The sequence below is a fragment of the Paramisgurnus dabryanus genome, chromosome 15 (assembly GCF_030506205.2).
Source record: "Paramisgurnus dabryanus chromosome 15, PD_genome_1.1, whole genome shotgun sequence".
Taxonomy (NCBI): domain Eukaryota; kingdom Metazoa; phylum Chordata; class Actinopteri; order Cypriniformes; family Cobitidae; genus Paramisgurnus; species Paramisgurnus dabryanus.
Window position 1 is genome coordinate 25,365,559 of NC_133351.1, and position 23,618 is coordinate 25,389,176.

Here is a 23,618-nt window from a genome sequence, read left to right on the forward strand (position 1 = left end):
TCTTCGGCTGCAGCGCATATTAAGTTTCTGCACAAGAGCGCCCCCTGGCTTTTGGATGTAGCGGCATTTCACCGTAATTCATTGAGAAGCAAAGCAAGCATCATCAGCCAATTTATAGGCGCACCCCTAATTTTGGTCAGTGTCTCTGCCTACCAACCACACTTTTTTTTGCCATGGTTAATGCATCTGATGGAGAACAAACTGTGCCCTTTCTCTAATTAGGTTGCTCTGTATTTTGCACCTGGATACTTTTGGCATATTTATTGTGTTTGTTTAAAATATTTTTACTTTAAATGCAAAATACACTTATGTTTTTCCCCAAACTATTTGTGTTGATTTGTTATATAAACAAATGATTTAAGTTTTTCCGGACCAATGAAAATGATGAGAATTTAGATTTGGACCTTTGAATGTAAACTTTGAGAACCCCTGTACTAGGGTGTTTCACATAGATGCGCGGTGTTGCCGTTGGTAATGCTGATGTATTAGCAGGAGACATCTAGTTGGTACTGTAAGTGTTGCTAAACTCTACAAGCCAGTTGGAAGGTGATGCTAAGGTGTTTTAACAAGTTACTAGGGCGTTTCATCTGGTTGCTAGAACACACCATTGCGTTCCTCGCTCTAGATTACTTGCAGGATTTAACAAATTTTTCGCTGGATTTGAATATTTTAACTTGTGTGAAGACGCATTTGAGGCGAAAAGTGTGTGTTTTTGCAACAATTGCGCTGCCCAATTCGCGTCATTCGCATTGGCCCGTGCGAGTTCGCGACAATTTGCGTCCTTTGAATTGACTTTGTATGTAATCTACTCATGCAAATTGTTGAATTCGCATTTGGTGTGTACGCTCCATTAAGCTGCATTCAGACTAGCAGCGACGCAATCTCGTTCATTTTAATGGAAGCTTGGCAACTTCTGGCGACACGAACGACAGTGACCGTTGGCTAATGGATGGGGTGTGCTGTGTTTTAGCGAGTTTTATCTGGTTGCTAGGCATTGCTAGGCTCTTTAAGCTGCTTGCTAGGTGTGGCTAAGGTGTTTAACTGAAAAATGAAGTCATAATACATCTGGGAGAGCATGAGGGTGAGTGAAGTATGAGAGAAGTTTGATATTTGGGTGAATTATTCCTTTAAAGGCAGAGTGCACAATGTTTGAAAGTCAATGTTGATATTTGAAATCAACTAAACATACACGGCCCTACCCCAATAAAATCTGGACCTATTTTTGATAGACCCGCCCCACATATACGCAACCCCGGGAAGGATGTCGGTTAGTAGACACGCCCCTTACTGCTGATTGGCTACAAGTGTGTTTTGGTAGTCCGCACGACTCCCTTTTCCAAAGAGTTTTTCAAACATTGTGCACTCAGTCTTTAACTATTCATCGGGAAAGTTGCAATTGTTATTATTGGTGCTCTTGTAGTTCAACTGGCAGAGCACTGTGCTAGTAACCCCAAGGTCATGGGTTTTATTCCCAGTGAAAACACAAACTAACATAATGTATACCTTGAATCCACTGTAAGCCACTTTGAATAAAAGTCTCTACCAAATGCTTCAATGTAAATTTAGTAACACACGCCGTCCTGTCAGAACGCCCACCTTCACAGATGAAGCGAAGCAAACAATTAACCGAACAGTGACAACTGATGGCTTGTTCCCTTGTTAATACAGACAAAGAACATCTTTTTAATGGGCACGCACAAGGCAACATAAATGCCCACTTAAAAAAATAAATAAAAAATGAAAACAAGAGTGAGCCTGTGATTTATTCTCCTCTCATTTTTAATGATTAGTTTGCATCGCGTAAGTCACGGTTTGATGCTGCTGCTAATTAAAAAAACAAAAGCATTAATCTAGCGTCTGACTGATGATCTGATGAACATGTCAGTTGTTTTATTCACCCATGATGCCTGATCTCCTCACGTTGACCTCGTCTAATAAATGACACGGTCGGGGGCAACCGTAATGGAACAGAGAGATCTCAGGAGCCGTGATAGAGCCGAAGGAGAAAGCAAACACTCTCAAGGACATGATGGGATATGTACCACATGCTGAGAGAGTTATGAAAGTTTGCGTGTGTTTTTTACGTACTATAGGTGCATTCAACGCTTTATCCTGGGAAAACATCACACACCCTTGTTTACTAAATGAAGACATCTGCTCCCATATCTCCTTCAAGCTGATGATGTTATCAGGCTCTTTGAAAAGTTTAATCTTTATGTTCAATGCAATACCACTGGGTTTAACTTTTGGATACCAAAATCATTTCCAAAAAAAAATAGAGATGCACCGATTGCAATTTTCTTGGCCGATTCAGATTTCCAATTTTTCCGTAAGTTTGACCTGCTGATTCCAATTTTCTTTCTAAGAACTATAATTGACAGCATATAGGCTGCAAACAAAAACCCAATTTTCTTTAATGAAAAACTTTATTTTCATCATAAAAGATTATGAAGCATTGCACTTTCACCCAAACTGCATTAAATTACAGGAATTTCTTTCATTTAAACAGATCTCCAAATAAAGTGCTCTCAAACTCAGTCAGGCTCACTGACATTATGTTATCAGACTTTGATGCTTTTGAACAAAATAAGCAAGCAACATGCAGTGCTTTCTATATCTGTCAATCTAAATATATACAAATTTAATTTCATGTATTTTAGTTTATAAACAGAATTAAAGTGAAGTTATTGAAAACGGTGCATGTGCATAGCCCTACGAGCTTTAAGACCCTGGGATGAGTGACGTAGAAGGAAACTTTTGAATGAGTGAAATATCTTGAAATTAAACAACAAAGAACTAAAACCTGACAACAAAAGCTGCATCTTTAGATGCAATGTGCGTTATTTACAGCAATAATCTAACATTAAATTGATCTGAACAGATTAATTAGTACTCCACCTCCTTGTTCAGGAAACGCACCCTTGAGCAGAGTCCTGTACAAGGGTGGGTAAACATGTGGAATAATATCAACGCATCATTTGCGGATATGGGCAGGAATCAAAAGGAACAAACAGACTGCACGGGCGGTTTGGGTTGCTGTCTTTATGGAAAACGGATCACCGCTGTGACTCTTTTGCTTGCGCAACTGGCAACAAAAAGACCAACTTGGAATCGGAATGTTATGAGACTGCTCGACTGGCCCATTAGCATAAATCGACCAATTTCATCGGTGCATCTCTATAAAAAACACTAAAATTTGAAAATTTCAGCCAAACTGCAAAATTACTTAAATGTGCCATTTTTTGTTTATTGGTATTTTTTGTTATGTTTATTGAGGATTACAATAGTTACAATAGTTCCCTTAAATGCCTTACAATTAAGAACAATTTACAGTAAATATCACAGAACACTATTTGAGGAGTTCAGATGCAAAACCCTCTAAGTGCGTCTGACTTGTTTTCTTGAAAATGAGAATTTATTATCAGGCTTATGTTTAGGTTCAGTAATTTTACTTTAAATGGCAATTAAAAGGTTATTGGTAAGTAGCTGAAATACTTTGAGGCATACGTTTTTTATACTATTTATTGTTTGGAAATGTTTCAGTTGTATTTCTCCTATTAGAGCTTGATAGCATAAATCGCTGCAAAAATCTACTTTGTTATAGGGATGGGACGGTTAGAAAATTTAATATCATGATAATAGTGACCAAAGTTATCACGGTTATCAATATTATCATGGTTTTCTTAAATTGAGATGGAAATGTTCAAAAAGAACTGATACACACACTTAAATTTTTTTAACAAGTTTTATTTTTGAAAATCAGCAAACAACAAATACAATTAGCAGCTACAGTCTTGTTCAAAATAATAGCAGTACAATGTGACTAACCAGAATAATCAAGGTTTTTAGTATATTTTTTATTGCTACGTGGCAAACAAGTTACCAGTAGGTTCAGTAGATTCTCAGAAAACAAACAAGACCCAGCATTCATGATATGCACGCTCTTAAGGCTGTGCAATTGGGCAATTAGTTGAAAGGGGTGTGTTAAAAAAAATAGCAGTGTCTACCTTTGACTGTACAAACTCAAAACTATTTTGTACAAACATTTTTTTTTCTGGGATTTAGCAATCCTGTGAATCACTAAACTAATATTTAGTTGTATGACCACAGTTTTTTAAAACTGCTTGACATCTGTGTGGCATGGAGTCAACCAACTTGTGGCACCTCTGAGCTGTTATTCCACTCCATGATTCTTTAACAATTCATTCAAATTTCTTGGTTTTGCTTCAGAAACAGCATTTTTGATATCACCCCACAAGTTCTCAATTGGATTAAGGTCTGGAGATTGGGCTGGCCACTCCATAACATTAATTTTCTTGGTTTGGAACCAAGACTTTGCCCGTTTACTAGTATGTTTTGGGTCATTGTCTTGTTGAATCAACCATTTCAAGGGCATGTCCTATTCAGCATAGGGCAACATGACCTCTTCAAGTATTTTAACATATGCAAACTGATCCATGATCCCTGGTATGCAATAAATAGGCCCAACACCATTGTAGGAGAAACATTCCCATATCATGATGCTTGCACCTCCATGCTTCACTGTCTTCACTGTGTACTGTGGCTTGAATTCAGAGTTTGGGGGTCGTCTCACAAACTGCCTGTGGCCCTTGAACCCAAAAAGAACAATTTTAATCTCATCAGTCCACAAAATGTTCCTCCATTTCTCTTTAGGCCAGTTGATGTGTTCTTTGGCACATTGTAACCTCTTCTGCACATGCCTTTTTTTTAACAGAGGGACTTTGCGGGGGATTCTTGAAAATAGATTAGCTTCACACAGACGTCTTCTAACTGTCACAGTACTTACAGGTAACTCCAGACTGTCTTTGATCATCCTGGAGGTGATCATTGGCTGAGCCTTTGCCATTCTGGTTATTCTTCTATCCATTTTGATGGTTGTCTTCCGTTTTCTTCCACGTCTCTCTGGTTTTGCTCTCCATTTTAAGGCATTGGAGATCATTTTAGCTGAACAGCCTATCATTTTTTGCACCTCTTTATAGGTTTTCCCCTATATTCAACTTTTTAATCAAAGTACGCTGTTCTTCTGAACAATGTCTTGAACGACCCATTTTCCTCAGCTTTCAAATGCATGTTCAACAAGTGTTGGCTTCATCCTTAAATAGGGGCCACCTGATTCATACCTGTTTCTTCACAAAATTGATGACCTCAGTGATTGAATGCCACACTGCTATTTTTTTGAACACACCCCTTTTAACTAATACCCCAATTGCACAGCCTTAAGAGCGTGCATATCATGAATGCTGGGTCTTGTTTGTTTTCTGAGAATCTACTGAACCTACTGGTAACTTGTTTGCCACGTAGCAATAAAAAATATACTAAAAACCTTGATTATTCTGGTTAGTCACATTGTACTGCTATTATTTTGAACAAGACTGTATATGCACTTTTTTAAGCATAAACATTAAATCAGGAGTGTCCAGCCTTTTTTGTTTGGCAATCTACTTTTAAAATGATAAAGCCTATAAGACCTACCTGCTAAAAAACATTTTTTTAAACAAAACACTGTTACATTTTTTAATAACACTTTAAATGTGTGTTAGGAGGACTATCTCTACGTTGAATTTAGGGCTGTCACCATTACTCAATTATTTTTGAGGAGTTAAAAAAATCCTTGAGTACATGCCGAGTACTGCTTATAGCGGAATAGCGGAGATGCGATTTTGATGAATTAAACTAGAAAATAACAACATGATCAGAAGCATCTCTCTCTCTCTCTCTCGTTCGGTCGGTCGATCGATCGATCGCGCGTACATACACCGTGCATGTGACTCCTGCATGAAGGCAAGAATGTGCATCCAAATTTCGTAAGTTAGACGACTTCGCTGCAGCGGGCAGGCATAAGATTTATAAAATCACACTTGAAAAGAAATGCGCAGCAACGCAAAAATACTTTTTTCTAAAACCATAATGCTAATTTGGCGCTTTGTATTCCGAAGCTTGTGGAGGCGTGGAGCAGCATACACATAATTAACTTATGTGCGATCTACCGGCATTGCATTTGCGATCGACTGGTCGTATTGGACACCCCTGCATAAAATGAACATTAACATGGAGCCCTGAGATGTATGAACCTGTTTTAATGAACAGTACCTTAAATAAGAACATCAAATGCACACATAAGCAACGCAATAAAACAGTGCATCTGTTACTGCCTTCCACCACGCCTTCTCAAAAAACAATGTTGCAAGCGCGCGCCTGCGTCAAGCTGATTCTGGCTGGACAGGATTTGCCGCGAGTTTTCAAAATCACGGTAATCAAACACGGTTGTTATGATAATTACATTTTAAACGATAATACTAACCGTCAGGACATTTTATCATGGTTAATCGTGAAACCGGTAATCGTCCCATCCCTACTTTGTTACATAAAAAAAAAGAGTAGCACTTGTGTTTCTCATAAATTATTTAAATAAATATACATCCATGGTCAGCATATGTAAATATATAGGTTATATAAAAATATTTTTCTGTCTGAAATTAGCATGTCAGAAATTAGTTGCTGTTTCCCCAGTGAGTGCACAACATTGACACAGGAACGCCGTGGCTGATACCATAACTTGTCGGACATAGCGAGTGGGCAGGGTTTTGCGAAGGGTCAATTGACACTGCAGGTGAACCGCAAGCAAAGACGTTGAGAACCTCTGTTAACAACACACAACCATTACCTCACAGGAAACTTAGTGTTATTTACCATCAAACACACTTTAAACACACACACATACACACAAAGCCCCAAAAGCCCCGACAGGAAGAGAGACACAACGGCACCAACAAGTGATACATTTAAAGTAACTTGTGTTGGTGACTATTAAACCCAGAGGAGTTCAGTGTATGAAAAAAATACTCCCATAGCAATTACCAGCCACTGATATTTTCCCTGAGGAAGTCCACGCTAATGATAGAAAGAGACAAATAATCCTGCATGTGACAGACATCATCAACACAACACTCACACAGTCTGGTAAAATGAATATATATAAATATATCATAGGCCACATCGTTATCAAACCACTGTCAGTATTGACTGTATTATAATTTGGCTCTTTGGAATACTTCATTCTTATTGGTCAATGTATGGTTTTGTATACTAACCACTAATTTGTATGTACTGTATAATTGGCTGTATTCCCAGGTGAATGGTTTATGAAAGCTTTATGTGGAAGGGCTATACACAAAAATGTGAACTGAACCGAATGTGATTTTTTTATGCTGATTGTACATTATCCTTATGCACTATTAAAAGTAAAAGTTGGATTAACTTATAAAATTACTTAAAATGCACATATTATGGCATATTATTACGTTTGTGAAGTTTTAGCTCAAAATAACCCACAGATTTCTTATTATTGCATGTCCAGAATGCTGCTATTTTGGGTGGGAGCTGTTTTAATGTCTGTACCTTTAAATCAAATGAGCTTCATTTTCTTAAAATCAGACAGTGAGCGCTTTCAGTTAAAATAGATCTGATTAATACCGTTTGTGACAATAGTATTTAGTAGATAGAGTAAAACTTGCTGAAGGTGGAAACTATGGTAATGCACGACTGTAAATGGGCGGGGCTTTATCAATGTGACCTCACATTGGTTACGCACTACTAACACACATTATGTCCAAACACCATGTAAAAGTGTATTTTGCATAATAGGTGCCCTTTAATAAAACAAATATTTTAAGTAATTTTTCTAAGCAGATACAACTTTCCCTTTTAACAGTGTATGTATTACATTGCGTCTGTAGGAAGGACACAAAACAGATGTATAACAATGTCCTAAATGATTTGGTAGTTAATAACATATAATTATTGTCCAAAATTTGATTATTGATGCATTTCTAAATTGTTTAATAACTAACAATATTATATGTTAAAACTGTTACTCACCATACTTTTAGATAGTTAAAAGAATGAAAGCAAAAATTTGGTTTTCTGGCTGAATTAATGTACCAGAAATCTTACTGTGATTAAACCCTCATTAGTTAAAGATGACCACCTCAATGCTGAAATAAGACAGCAATAATTACCCCCCAAAAAACGTCCAAACTAATTACATCTCAAAATCACTTAAAATAATGGCTTGTAAAAGCCCACAAAAGAATCCATGTGAAATTCTGGATCACTCACACCCACCAAATTGGCTTTTAAGATCATTTAAAGTGGGTTAGTTCAGCACTTCTTTTGTCTTTGGAGAGGAAAGAGTATTTTTCTTTAAAGTTTAAAATATCAGCCTGTGCTCCTCAGTGGGAGGCGAGGGCAAACCCCACGGCCGTTTCGCTCTCTTTTCCAACCACTTACTTCTGCTGGAAAGGGCAAGTGACAATCTGAGCAATTACACAGGCCTATTACCTCAATCAGGTATAGAGTGGTGTGGACTCTCTTTGTCTGTCTTTCTGGTGGGTTTGCAGTCTGGAAGGGCGCAACTCTGAGTGCATTAGTGAGCTCTAACCCTGTCATTTCTCAGACACACTCGCTTATTACTGACACGCTGGCATGTGACTGCAGCCAGGAGGAAGAACACGCAGAGCAGGTGCGTCTGCCAGGGAGGAAGACAGAAGTGGAGACGCGTGAGAGACCATGAAGAAGAATGATAGGTCAAGGAGATAGAAAAACCTGATTCAGAACCCAGTGAGCTAGCTTCAAGTGTCTCGCACCTTTCAGATTGAGAAAGTTCTGATTTCACTTTGATTAACTGAATTTAGGAATCGTCTTTAGGAAACCAGAATGTTTTTTTCGACAAGATATTTGTTACAGAGGTCAGTTTAGTCACTAGCAGACCGATAAACAAGCACAGACTGGTAGTTTACCCTTAGGCCAGGCATGTTATCTGGCAATGTGTGTGCTTCCGATGAAACTGTGAGTCTTTATACAATCAAATCACAAGCCATGCCGCTCTTTCTGTTATTCAGTATTACCCAGAAATATGTCACAATACAAAGTGCAGTCGATCTACCTTCTGCTCACAGAGACTTTAATTCAGAAAAATATGTTTTACCAAGTGAAAAAATCTACTATGCTTATGTTTCATTTTCTTTTAAAGATCGGATGGGGACCCATAGATACCTTCGCATTGGGCCCCCAATTTGCTAAATCCTCAACTGTGGGGAACATACTTATGCCGCAATAGCTAGCCTGTCTGGAACTAAACTGATTTAAACCACATCACTGTGTGACACTTGCATTACATGTGAACAGCCCCTATGCTAGTAGGATTTTGTTTGTCTCGTCCTCGAACCCCGAGAACAATGAGACAAACAGACCCAGTTCCGGTAAATGTGAAAGTCGGCACACTCCTGATCTACTGGCCGTCCTTCCACGTGATGCCCAGCTGATGCCTGACCAACGACGATATATATATCTCCCAAGGATTTTTCCCTCCTAGGACTTTTTTTCCCCGGCAAAAAAGTCAGGTTTTTTTTTACCCCAATGCCATATTTCTACTGTAGCCCCTAAACCGGCTACCAAAGCTTCTCTATGCGTTTCAAAATTAAGGGGTGAGCTGTGGATCGGTAGATGGTGCTTAAATTCGCATTGGACCTTAAACCAAAATGAATGATGTAACTGTTATAATAAATATATAAAACTTTGCAGAAGGCAGCCCATAAAAGGTCATGGGTTTTATACCCAAAGAAGGCATGTGCCAATAAAAGCTGAACAGTAGCTTGAATACACTTCAAGAAACTTCAGAAAAAAGCATCTGCCGAATACATAAATGCAAATTAGAAAATCTTGTTGTTACCATAGCAATATGCTAAACTTAAACTCTATTGAAATCAGTATCTAAGTCAAAGTCATGCGCCTTGTGTGGGGAGCACTGATAGCTGCCTACAGTATTTACAACAATCCAAATCTAAAACATGAGCTCCCATAAAAAAATCTAAATGTTGCATTAGATGGCTGATGCCCAAAAAGGAAGTAAGTAGCAAGAATGCTTACTACATTTTGAAACAGATCCAAAGGTGGCAGCTACCTCCATGTGCATATGGTTGCATCTCTAGAATGGTCCTTTTGTCTCTTATAAAGCCTTCACCCTGTAAGTGTTAAGAGACTCCTTCAACACACACCCCGCAGTCCTCTTAACTGCACATGTGGCTGTCAATAGTCTATTTGGACTCAAGTAGAAATTAGGATTTTTTTTCTCTTACTCTTATTCATCCAGGAGCTGTCAGATTTTAACATGTGGTGTGGCCTAATGAAATGAACACAATGGCCGTATAATATCGGTTCATTTGGTTTGCGTCACATCGGGAATAATGTCTCAGAAGCGTATTGCTGTATTAAATTTATGCACATCCCTATTAATCGAATACAATGACTAACTTAACATGACAATACCCACTGGGTCTTATGATAAAAAGCTTCTTATTGAGATTAGAACGATTAGAAGGAACAATAGCTCATTTAAATATAGTCAATTATGTCTACATTATTAACCATAAGACAGACAGACAGACAGACAAGCAGGCAGACGGACAGATTCCATCTTTCTGAACCTTTACGTCCTAAAAATTATGCTTTAAACCATGGTTGGGTAATATATGGACAAACACCAAACTGTTGTTAAATTAACCTAGAAAATGCCCATGTATGACCAAACCATGCGTTGAAACAACCCAGTATAGGGGAATTCAAACCCAATAGTTAGGTTTGTACATATTTTACCCAACCATGGGTGGAAACAAAAGAGCATTTTTGTAGTGCTGGATGGTGAAAACAACATCTCCCATCATTCCACTTTCCTCCATAACTTCTTTAACTCTTTCCCTGCCATTGAGGAGTTATCTCGTCAATTAAGAGAGAACATTTGCATAAAAAACCGTGTTCCTGATCAATTTTTATGTAAATCTGCAATATCGCGACTACCCAATTTATAAAAAAACCGAAGCCAAAACATTATTTACTAATTTTAAACTCTGTGTATGTTTTGATAATCGTTCTAAATTTGATCTCTAACAAAATCCCTTCACAAAAATGCAATTATTTCAGCTTTTTGCTAAAAAATAAGAAAAATACTCATATTTAAGAGTTTATAAGCAGAGAAAAAAATATAGATAGAATGAAAGTTTTTCCGTTTTGTTTGTTTGTTTGAAAGCAGAGGGTCTGTTCTTTCATTTGATATATTTGTTATATGTGTTCATTTGATATATGTTCATATATTTTAAGAAAAAAAAATCCTAGAAGGCATTTTGTGAAACTTTTATGAAAAAAAAATGCTGGCGGGCAACTTTTCAAAATATTGCTGGCGGGGAATGAATTAAGCTTTGCCTTTTTGTTTTGAAAATGCAATCTCTAGTGGTGAAATCCTACATATCGAGCCTTTAAGGTCTATAAAAACTAGCTTCCGTTTTCTAATGATGGATGGGCTTCAAAAAACGGCCACTATTCAATGCCATTAAAAAGCTAGGAAAAGTCAGGATTTTACTCTGTATAACTCCAACTCTGTCCGACTGAAAGAGGCTTGAGGGTTAGTAAATATAGGGGTGGTTTCCCAGACAGGGATTAGACTAGTCCTAGACTAAAATAAATATAAGAGCTGTCCAAACTGAAAACAACTTGCACTGACATATCTTTAAATACATCAGTGCCCTTAGTTTTTCCTCAAAATCCAGATCAGTAATGGTTTTTGTAAGGCATATTTGTTAAAACTAGTTTTATTTCCTAATTAAACTAAGGCCTAGTCCTGGCTTGAACTAATCTCTGTCCGGGAAACCACCTGATGGTGTTTATTTTAATCTGCGGTAAACTGTTCCTTTAACCCAGGTGGCTGAAGCTTGTTAACTTGGTAATGATCAAAAAGAACAGAGGAGCATCCCTATTAATGGGGTCTTCTTCCATGTTTCAAAGCCATTTCTATTCTAACTTCTTTGTTTAGGTTTTTCTGTCAAACACAAACACGTCTATCTCTCCTCCAGCTGTACATAAGCCTTCTTCATTGAAAAGTGCCAGTTTAATTACACCCAATGGGCTGAAAGAGAGATAGAGAGCAAGAGAGAGTGAGAAATTGATGTTAATTGGGGGTTTGTGAATGAGTGGTTGTTGGATTAGACGCAGAGCCATTTTAATTTGAGATCATGTATCCTTTCTGAGTGTCATTTTATAGCAGCATGAGAGAGCCGAGAGTGTGTGAGAGTTCACACCGCAGACAGAGTTTGAGAAAATCACAGACTGTGATAATCAGACAGAGGACATGGGGATGACATCACAAGGTGTTGAACAAGAACTCTGTCTAATAAATGTATACGCACACGCTCATCCTTAACCCCTTGAACCACAAACTGATACAGTGCTGGGTGGTGTTAATGGTATATACTACAGGATGGTTATAAATGGTTATCCAGTATAGAAATTTTAACAGAGACCAATTAAGGTTGAATTAAGATCTATTGTGCATAAACTATGGCTCAGCCACATCAGATCTTTTTTTAGCAAACTTGCTTCACACTGGCAGAGCATTTAATTAACTGCATCTACAAGTAAACATTCAAATGCACATTTTCTTTTTCTTTTTTTAAATAAATACTGTATATTATAATTTATATTTTACTCATACTATGAAATTAGACTCCCTGACCATGGCCTACGTGAACAGTGCATTGTGCATGTGTTTGCGCTCAAGTAAGCATTTGTCATGCCTCATATAGAAACCGGAGTTGGGGTCAGAATGTCACCTGCTCTCCATGACTACCACTGCAGTGACATCACACATTAAATTACACGGCTGAGATTAACCTGAAACTAATACAGCCATAATTCCTCATATAAGTTTAAGGTAGTGAAAGCAAAGTCGAGATGTGAAGGGTTGGACATTGTCGGTCACGCGGCATTATTGGCATTCCAGACCAGAGTGAGAAAGCTGAACCTTCACCAAATCTCCTACTGAATACAGGTGGGGAAACAGTAAATTAATATTTGTGTAATATTATAGTGAGCTGATATGTTGGATATGGAAAGTGTTGGAGCCATGGCCTAGCTAGGTTATACATTTATTCATAGCACACATGCAATTTCAGATTTGTTCAATGTCTGGCATTTCAAGAACCCATTCTTACCAAATATGACATCATTTCATTTTTTACTTTTTTCTATATGATGAATGAAAGTGACAAAGTTTTATTTTATAGCAACAAACAGTATACTACCGTTGAAAAGTTTACGGTGACTTACTGAATCTTTAATAATATTTTATTTCACACTTTAGTTTAATAGAAAACTGATCGAAACTATAGAATGATACAGATGTAACAATGGGAGTCATGTTATGATTAAAGAATCAAAATAAATGCATCATTTATTATTATGTATATTTATAATTTGCCTTAAAGAATGACATCCTCTGGGGAAGAGGCTCACCTGTTCTTTGCGACCATCACTGTGATCATTGTTTGCATTTCATCTGATCATTTTTAAGGACACACCCAAAAACAACACACTTTAGCTCAGGCCTACAAAGTGGCTATTTTAACATGCTATAATAAATATATGTGGGGTATTTTGAGCTAAAACTTTACATAAGCACTCTTAAAAAATCAAATTACATCTTAAAAAAATATATAACATGACCCCTTTAACATAGAAACCCATTAGCAGTAGTACACAACTATTCCTTAGAGTTAACAAGCTCATTAATTAGAGTCCTGACCAATGATTACACTGGACTTCATGCATGCAACGAGGGATTTGTACATCAACTAAAACTCTCTAATCCCTAAGGAAAGACATGTGATGTCAGCTGACCCTCTTGTAGACCCATAGCTGGCCATTGGGACTTCAGCGTGAGGTCCCCCCAGGCTCGGACCACCAACATAACAACCGGCACAGGTAAAAACAAACCCACGCATCTAATTGGATCTTAAGGGGCAAAAACATTCAGAAGGCATAAAAATAGACTGGAACACACAGGACAAATACATCTCTCTGGAATCTCAGTCTCTCGCGACTAATACCTGTGGAAATGTATTCGCAAGTGACGGTTTCCAAGGTTACATATCTTATCTGTTATCTCCGTTCTCTAGAGTTCTGGTTTGAAATTGAAAAGTGAAATTTTCAAGTTAATTTAGATAATAATGTGAGAAATAAAGGTGGATGATTCATGTTTCATATATTTTACAGGAAATGCATATCACTCCTTGGAAAAAAATATCTATAAATGAATGAGGATTTGTATGCTTTGAAATATTCTACGACAGCACACCACAGCTTATTTACAGTATATTGTAATCTGATTGGTTGGCTTCTACAATGAGCCAAATGAGGAACAAACCAACAAATCTTAAATTAATTTGCATACTCTATTAGCTTTCTCAAAAACGTTTTGTTGGAGACATTTACTTTTTACAAGTAATCCACTACAAGGTTTTTTCACAATGAAGGTAATTCAGCGGTGTATAAAATGTGCTTTATCCAGATGGTTTCATGTTAGCCTTGGCTGGGCCTAAACCACATAAAAGAGTATAAAACTACAGGATGGGATACGGTCTCTCAAAGACCCCTGGTGCGAAGACATCTTACTAAGCAAAATGACTTCACCCCTTTCCAGTTGCTTTCATTTAATCCCTCATTCCTGACCCCTGCTCAATCTTTCACCATCACTACCGACAGCCCGCAGTTCTTTCAATGACCGTCTGATGTGCTCATCTGGCCTCATGAAACATAAGCAGAATGAATTTCTTGGTTTTGTCCTTACAGTTCAGCGGTTTATTCAAACTGCTCAGTCTTTCCAAGATATATACAGTAATATAAAGAATATAACTATGGATAGCTATAAAAACATAGCAGCAGAGGATAATAATCTGTTTATTTTGAGCGTGTGCTGCAGTTATGTTCACAGTCAATGTCTTTTCGCTCATCAGCTGGTGATCGTAGTGATATCATTTATGTGATATACTGTGCTTTTCTCTCAGTGCAGTGTTCCTCAAACACATTATTTCTTAGTGTTTGATTATGTATATAACAAACACAACTTTTTCTAGTTAAACCAAGCCTTGGATGGAAACAGTGAATGGGGGCTTCAAATAGTCTTGTGGAGAACAGTGGAGCCTTGAAGTCAACAAAGTGTTTACTAGGGGTGTAACGGTACGTGTATTCGAACCGGACCGTTTCGGTTCAGGGCTTTCGGCACGGTGCACACGTGCACCGAATGGCCGAATGCATTTTGTGTGCGCCTGTGCGGAACATAATACGTGGGTTTCCGCACAAACATATTAAGTGGCGGAAGTCTCCGCGTTCAGCGCAAGTCTTCTGTCAAACATATAACATAGTTCGGCCCGCAGAAAGATTTTTATTTACTTAGTTGTATATCCGTTTGATTATTGATGTAAATGTTTACGTGTCGTATCTAAAAGCGCATGTTAAACGCGTGTCAACGCGCTGCTTTGTTCTTTCAAAATGCGTGAGAGGATGCGCGTCTTTCGTTGCTACGCATTCATGAGATGCGCTTTCTGTGACAGCGAGAATAAGGCATGCGTGATCAGATTTTTCATCTGCACCTCACGTCAATCATATCATTGTCACAATGCGATCAGCTGGTCGGGACAGAGAAGAGCTGTAACCCGGGCTTACTCAGCTGTTACTCAGCTGCGGAGGGGTTCGTAAGTAAAGTCACAGCTTACATTGACGACACAAGCAAAGATTAGGAGAAACGTGCAAAAGATCAAAGATGGCTATGTATGCAGCTCACCAATCTCAAAATGAGTGTATAATAAGTATATCATCATGTTGCTTGCTATGCAGTTACACATAGAGCAGTAATATTATTTTTATACAGAGATGGTTCAATACTGTGAGGTTAAACAATCCAAAATAAATCAAAACAGAAAATTTTTGGTGGCAAAAATGTAGGCTAATAGTTCATAAATGTATTCAGGAATTGAATTTGTTAGTTCAAGGTTTTAGTAGAAAAAGTTTAAGAGAAGGTTAAGAAAAGAGTTACCTACTGTTATAAAATAATGTAAAAAAGAACTTTGCAGTAGTCTTTTATTTATTATTTTTTCATTTTATATATATTTTATATGTTATATTTTAATAAAAAGTGTTTAAAAAAGTGTAAACAAATTGTAAAAAAAAAGTTTATAGTAATAAACAACCTGCAGTTTAATGTTTGCATTTCTCCCTTACTGTACCGAAAATGAACCGAACCGTGGCTTCAAAACCGGGGTTCGCACCGAACCGTGATTTTTGCGTACCGTTACACCCCTAGTGTTTACGGTTATAGCTATATTTCTTGGAGCAATTGAGTCCTTATAATGATAAGGGTGCATGCCACTAACTTAGCATGCAATGCACAATAAATGATATGCAAAAGATGCACCACCACCATCAAAACTTAGATAATGATATTAACTGAATGCTCTCTGCACGTACTATGTGTTCATCAAATACCTTTGCTTCAAATCTGCTTAATCCCAGTCTCAGGGCATTTAGAAATTCTGCTTTTTTGGCAGAATCCATTAAACGCCACCCTGATTTAGCAAAGTCGTCTAAGTGCACAAAAGATGAATTGGATGAACGACAGCACACGAAACAACTGTTGATAACATTCAAACGTGTTTCTCTTTGTGAGTACTTGGACTTGAATACATACCGAATGTGGCAGTGACATGGATCACAGCGCCCCCTAATGTGTGGTTTAGTTTTTTCATTTTTATATTCTGACGTTCATTATTTGCAATTTTTTTGTTGCATTTTTAAACTGTTTACTGTATCTTGCCCAAAAAAATGTATTTGGAAGTGGAGGTTTGTGCCAAATGCCTGCATACAATTAGAGGATTTTCCAGTGAAAAAGTCAAATTTGTTAAATACCAATAAAATGAATAAAGTGACAATTGTGAAAATAATGCAATTTCAATGACCAGTCCTTCCAGAAAAACTTTTTTGTGATTGTTGCGGGCAAAAATCCTTGATCTTGCGGCACGTTTTCTTTAAAAATGCGATGGAATATGCGGGATATTTATACAATGAAATTGCGGGAACTTGCGAAAACTGCGGGAACTTGCGAAAACTGCGGGAACTTGCGAAAACTGCGGGAACTTGCGAAAACTGCGGGAACTTGCGAAAACTGCGGAAAAAATGTATGCGATGAAATTGCGGGGACTTGCGAAAACTGCGGGGACTTGCGAAAACTGCGGGGACTTGCGAAAACTGCGGGGACTTGCGAAAACTGCGGGGACTTGCGAAAACTGCGGGGACTTGCGAAAACTGTTTGCAGCTTTTCAGTGATGTTCACGTCACATAATCACGTCACTTCGTAACGTTCTCATGACGTTTGTTTGAAGTAAATGCTAAATTTTTCAACTTTCTGCTTAAATATATGTGATTTTTGCTACGAAAATGCGAGGGTTATGAAATCATGCAAGAACTGCATAAATATGCAGACTTTGGCTGATTATGCGTTAAATCATGCTATCGCGTTTTTCTGGAGGGACTGCATTACTGACTAATAACCTTTTCATTGCCATTAAAGTCAAATTATTGAACCTAAACATAAGAGCCTGGTAAAAAAATGCTAATTTACAAGAAAACATGTCAGACGCACTTAGGATTTTGTAACCGAACTCCTCAAATGTTCATTTAGTTTCTCCTTTAGTTGAAATTTTGTCACTGTATAACCCATACCAGTCGACCACTAATAAAAAACAAACGGATAGCAAAATATTTCAGTTAGACAGTCTCTTCCTGTCTAAGTATGTGTCTTAGCCATAATAAGCTGTAGTGTGCATGACTTAAAGCCGGTAGTCAAAAATGTGTGGTCTGTCCTTTTCTCCACATCAAAACTAGTGCAAACAAAGAAAACTGTAAATGCAGCAGCCTGCTATCTGGCCTAAATACTTATTCCATATCCTATTATAAGCGTGTGTGCGTGCAAGAAAAAAAGTCTGTGTGTGCTGGAGAGAGAACCTCCATCTCTGATGTGCCACAGGTGCTGTAAGCCCTGAAAGAAAATAAAGCTTCTTAACTACAATGAAAACACAGGAGTCACCAGCCAGCTGCTAAATGACACACAAGAGATGACTGAAGAGATGAAGGAAGCAAGAGGGAAGAGGAAAGGGAAACGAGGGAGGCCGCAGGTGTCAGGGTGTCCAAGAAAAATGGGAAACCTGTGAAAAAATGTCCTAATGTGTAATGAACATCTGAGGAAGAATTGACAAAACAACAAAGGAAAGATGACAAAGGTCTCGAGGACTGAGACCAGGGCCAAAGATCAGGAGTCAGGTTGCATAGCAAGGAAGAGTCTCCATTTGGGAATGTTTGTGGAGCGTTCCGGAACACTGACGGAGTCGTGCGAGTGAGAACACATTATACTCTCACATTCCTGTCATGTGGAAGAGAGGGAGTTTCCTTAACCCCTCGAGGAGGACTGGTAACAGGGGGTGTGCAAGACGTTCAGGGTCTTCTGACCCTGGAGAAAAAGAATAACCTCATCCATCTTGGTAGTAAAGCTGTTTTCGACAGGAGGTCTTCGGTTGAAGGCGGGTGTCGTGCTACAAAGGCCTGTGACACGAGGGTTTCCGGCACATATGAGGGTGTGCAGACAAAAGGAACATTTCTCTCCTTCATCAGGCACATAAATTATCTCAGACCCACTCCATGCCACCTGATACTGCAGGAATGCCTTCGCTCTGATCTTCTCTTATAACTGCCATGAAGAACAGAACTTATAAATCACATGTATGACCTGAAATCACTCAGACAAGTGGAACAGAGGGAAAACACTAATTAATTACCAGCGTGCTGTCTGACACTTCAATCACTCACCAAATACTGCAAGTTAAATCTTATTTGAAGCCCAGCATGGATTTTCAAATGTTTTTTTCATATTTCTTTTTTAACTAACTGATGAATATGGATTTTGTGTCATGTTGAATTACTTTTTTTATTTTCTGATTTTTTCTCTTTTGTATATTTTTTCTATTTTTCTGTACTTTATTTTTTCTTTATTTTATTATTTTGCTTCATTTCTTTTTTCACTTTAACTCACTTCATTGCACTTTATTTTATTTAGCAATTTCTTAACCAACTAATGAATTACATTACTTTTTTTTTACATAACTTATATTTTTATTATAGACCGTTTTGCAAGATGTAAACAACATGGTCCAGAAGCACTTACTGTTGTTTTTAAGTTTTTTAGTTAACATTTATTTTAAATTTTGATTCAGTTCTAAATTTTCTGTTGGCGGTTTTTTGTTATGATATTAATATTTTGTTCAGTGTTAAAAAGCTAAAACATGAAGTGCTTTAGGACCAGTGTTGTTTACATCTTGCAAAATGGTCTATATGCTTTTTTTATTTTATTTTTCATTTTCTTCTTTATTTTTTGTATTTTATTTTTAATTGTTTGTATTTTATTTTTAATTGTTTGTATTTTATTTCTAATTGTTATTTTTTGCATTTTAAAATATTTTTTGTATTTTTAAATATTATATTTTATTTTATTCTTGTAGACATTTTTAGTTTTTAGATATTTTAGTACATTAGCCTTCTGTTGGATGTACTGTATATTGTTCTAATATTAATTAATATTAATATTCTGTTCTGTGTTAAATAACTGAAACAGGAGGTGCTTTTGACCAGTGTTGTTTATATCTTGCAAAATGGTCTATATGCATTTTTATTTTTTATGTATTTTATTTTTGTATTTTATTTTTAATTGTTTGTATTTTATTTTTTATAGTATTTTTTATTTTATTGTGTTTTATTTTATGCTTTTAGACATTTTTTGCTTTTAGATATGTGACCAGTCACGGAAAGTAGGGACACAAGTCGGATCTGGGCATTTTGAGTTATTCACAGATTCTGAAAGTGCAGTTTCTAAGCTTTCCAACGATGTGTAACACATGGAAATCTGATAAGATTTGGAGAAGTTGTGGCCATTTGAATATAGGAACTCAGAAATACTCAAACCGAGAAAATCGAGACGAAAGGGACTCTTCTTTTCAGCTGGGGGAGACAATAGGGCTCATTTACATCTCATTTAGCTAAGCCATACCCCCTGTAAAACCCTTTTTGAGATGTTCTAGCATCATATGTAGTATTTTATGACCAAATGACAACACGCAAAAATAAACATGACTCTTTTTACCTTTGTGGGGATCACAAGTCGAATCCAGTCTGTTTCAGATTATCCAATGACCATTTTTGTCCACAAATGCGTATAATCCGTGAAATATAGATTGTTAACATCAGATTTCGCATGAATGTCTGGTAATACAATATAATATACAATCTGAAGACTATTTAAATCGTAACATGTAAGGGTGAAAACGTGACATCCTTTAGAGATGTTACCAATGGCTCGCTCGTTCCTCAGTCAGCCAATGACTTCATGGTAAATATTGATAGACAAAACATGTAGCCAATTATAAAAAGAATACAACGATATCTGTGTAACTTCTGTGTGTTTGGACTCGTGCTGCGCTGCAAGAACTGACATAGAGATGACGTCAAAGTACCGCGAGAGCGAGTCGAAATTAAACTACTCCGTAAGATTTCTTGAAGTGCTCTCGCGGTACTTTGACGTCATCTGACTGCGGCGCCGCATAAAGTCAGTGACGCGGCTGACGTACGATGCGGCTGACTGTTATTTGTTCCGCCCCAGTAACTCACGACTTCAAAACTACGACTCACGACTTTGAACTGGGAGTACATCGATCTAGTACGAGTTCACGAAGTCACGGGTTTGACTGCCGTTCCAGTGCACTTTCACCAGTAGAAGGTTGTAAAAACACGAGTTACAGGCTGCCTGGAACGCATAGGGTCGTGAGTCGTGGTTTTGAAGTCGTAACTCACGGGTTTAAAAACCTGCCTGGAACGCTAGAATCTCTGGAAAAACAAGCCTATTTCAACCGCAAAATGTACGCTTTTAAATATACATAAACTGCTATCTCAAACATGGAGAGGCTTCTTCGTGATCTCAACTAACAGATTCTGCAATAAAACGAAAATCACAAATTTTGAAAAAAAAACTTTGTTTCTCATTTTCTCGAAACTTGTGCTGCCGACTTGTGTCCCTGGTTTCCGTGACGGGTCACATATGTTATTACATTACTCTTTTTGTAGACAGTAGAAAGAAGGCAATAATGAGGAACAGAAAATACGCTAATAAATTATTTTCGCTATATGCTACATATTTCCATTAGAACAAAAAAAAGGTAACTGAATTAACATACACTTTGTACTGTACATTTCTATGGGTTTAAAATTGTATTCAGTTTCCTTAGTATTTAGGAAAATATTATTTCATATTATTTTTAGGGTTTATTAGAAACAAGAGAGTTGGATGTACCTTTAAGTAAACCTTTGGTCAGATACAGATATACAGAACAGGGAACAACAGCAGGGAGCTCAGCAACAAGAAATAAAATAGAAAGACACAAAAAATAAAATTCAGAGCGAGAGCGAGCGCAGAGCCGAGAGAAAGAAAGAGGTGAAGTGCATTAAAGCTGTCCACGCTGCTCCAATAAAAGGCTCTGAATGAGCAGAGTGGTAATCATAAAAAACTCCATCTATTCTGAGCCAGTCCATTAAGCAAGGCGGGGGGAGAGCGAGACAGTCCATTAAACAGACCGAGGGGGGAGAGAGCCCGTAAGAGAGAAACAAATGGCTATACTTCACTAACTCGACAAAGCTCTATAAATGCATTCAACACACTGTTGAGATACAGCTCTGTTCATTTTCCATTTCATCTCAACGCTGTGACTACTCTAGATGAGCATTTTATTGAGAGAGAAGGAAAAATGAGCAAATGAACGAAATTGCAACAAAAGAGCAAGGCCGGTTATGAAAGAACACAAAATACTGGATCAATGTCTCCGTGTGGTTTCACTCTGGAGAGCTTAATGGAAACCTTGAGATGAAAACCTTCAGTAAAATAACCAGTTGCAAAAAAAACTTTCCTGGTAAAGAATGCTTTAATGAAATGAGAACTCTTTGGTGTAAGTGTGTTTTCTCCTCAACATGATTTTCTGCTGAATATATAAGTCACGATGTGACATTTCTGTCTATTCCAGTTAAACTACAAGACAGTTTTGTATTGATTCTCTAAAGAGAGAAAACAATGCACTAAACTCTAATACACTGTTTGCATGAGCATCCCAAGCTGTCCAAATCAGCAACACGGGCACAACCACTGACATGAGTTTAGACAGGATCTGTTCGTCAGACAAGGGGATGCCTCTAATGGAGCAGAAACTTTTCATTGAATGTATATGTACATTTACATTTAATACACATTGACCTAATGGTGATTTAATGAAGAATCCATCATTTTCTTCTGTTGTATCATCACCATGCCATGTTATGAATAGTAGAAAGCTGATTTAAAATACAAAGAACTTTGAGAACCAATGTCAGAGTGCTTTTACCGTGACTCTGTCATTCAGATCCTCCATCTGAGAGGCTGCAAGGGCTGAATCACTGCTGCTCCGTACTAACAAAGGAGTACCTGAAACACAAACACACATAGTGAGATCAGAATGGACAACAATAGCAACTACACAAACTACTATATTCACTGCCCACGCCCATTATGGAATCACAATCTCAGTTATATCAGACTTAAATGTGGCCCTGTTGCTCAGTTTTAAAGCATTGGGTTAGCAATGCAAAGGTCACTTTTGATTTCATTTACATTGCGTTTTACGCTTACACATTTGGCACACCTTATATCCAAAGCGACTTACAGTACAATCAACCTGAAAACAAGGAACTGAAACTAACCATTTTATTCTTTCTTTTATTGGTTTTATTAACTCTTTATGTCCCAATAATCCATCACATTACGAGGGTTAACTGTGCTATGAATCTTGTTTTGAGTCATTTTAAATAACTGACCGCTCCTAACCCGAGCAGAGTACGTTGTATTGTTATGAGATCTGTTTCTCCATCTCAGCAGTAAGCTGAGAGTCTGAACCCAGAGTTAAACACAGTTTACATCTCACTTATTCACACTTCAACAGAGCGGAGGCCCGTCAAGCACCCTGTGTGAGAGAGGACGGCAAAAAACTGACAGCGTTTTAAGAGGGTTTAAGGGAATATTTTGTTCTTTTCCTGCAAGCAAACAGCGGCTGTCTTCGTGTCAGAGGCTTTGACACAACGCTTTGTACATTCCAGTTGACTGCTTCCCTCAAGCACACTGAATTCAGTTTTTTTTTTTTAGATCTGCTGCCTTCCATCAATAGTTTAAAACGCCTTTAACCACGCATGTGGGCCTTAGCTTTTAATGCTTAAGAACACAGCTGACTGGCAGGAAATGAATTTGAGATAAAAATACATATATACATATGCATGTTCACAAATATAATAATACACATACAAAATATTGCGCAAATGCCCTTAGGCAATCTGCTTTTGTGTGTTGTAGAATATATGAAGAGTTTGGTTCCAAAATGCAATAAACGCCATTTTTGAAGAAAATTAGTTACTTCCAGAATCAGTATAATATCAGGTCAGTATTTAAAAGTAAAATCTTAATTTTACGCAAAATCCAATATCCGTCGTGTTATTCTGTCATCTTTTCTCCCTTTTTTCACAAAATGCAATAAACGCCACTCCTCCTTTTCTACAGAATGCCATAAATCCACTTCACAGATTACAGCGCACCATTCACGCAA

General features: G+C 37.5%; 1 protein-coding gene across 2 annotated transcripts in view; it reads right to left on the reverse strand.

Annotated features, from left to right (window-relative positions):
* pard3bb (par-3 family cell polarity regulator beta b) overlaps positions 1-23,618 on the reverse strand; it is a 416,763-nt gene that overhangs the window by 280,528 nt on the left and 112,617 nt on the right. For both annotated transcript variants that reach the window (XM_065292869.2, XM_065292868.2), the window contains exon 5: positions 22,371-22,450. In XM_065292869.2, coding sequence (XP_065148941.1) covers positions 22,371-22,450 — 80 coding nt within the window. The remainder of the gene's footprint in view (positions 1-22,370; positions 22,451-23,618) is intronic.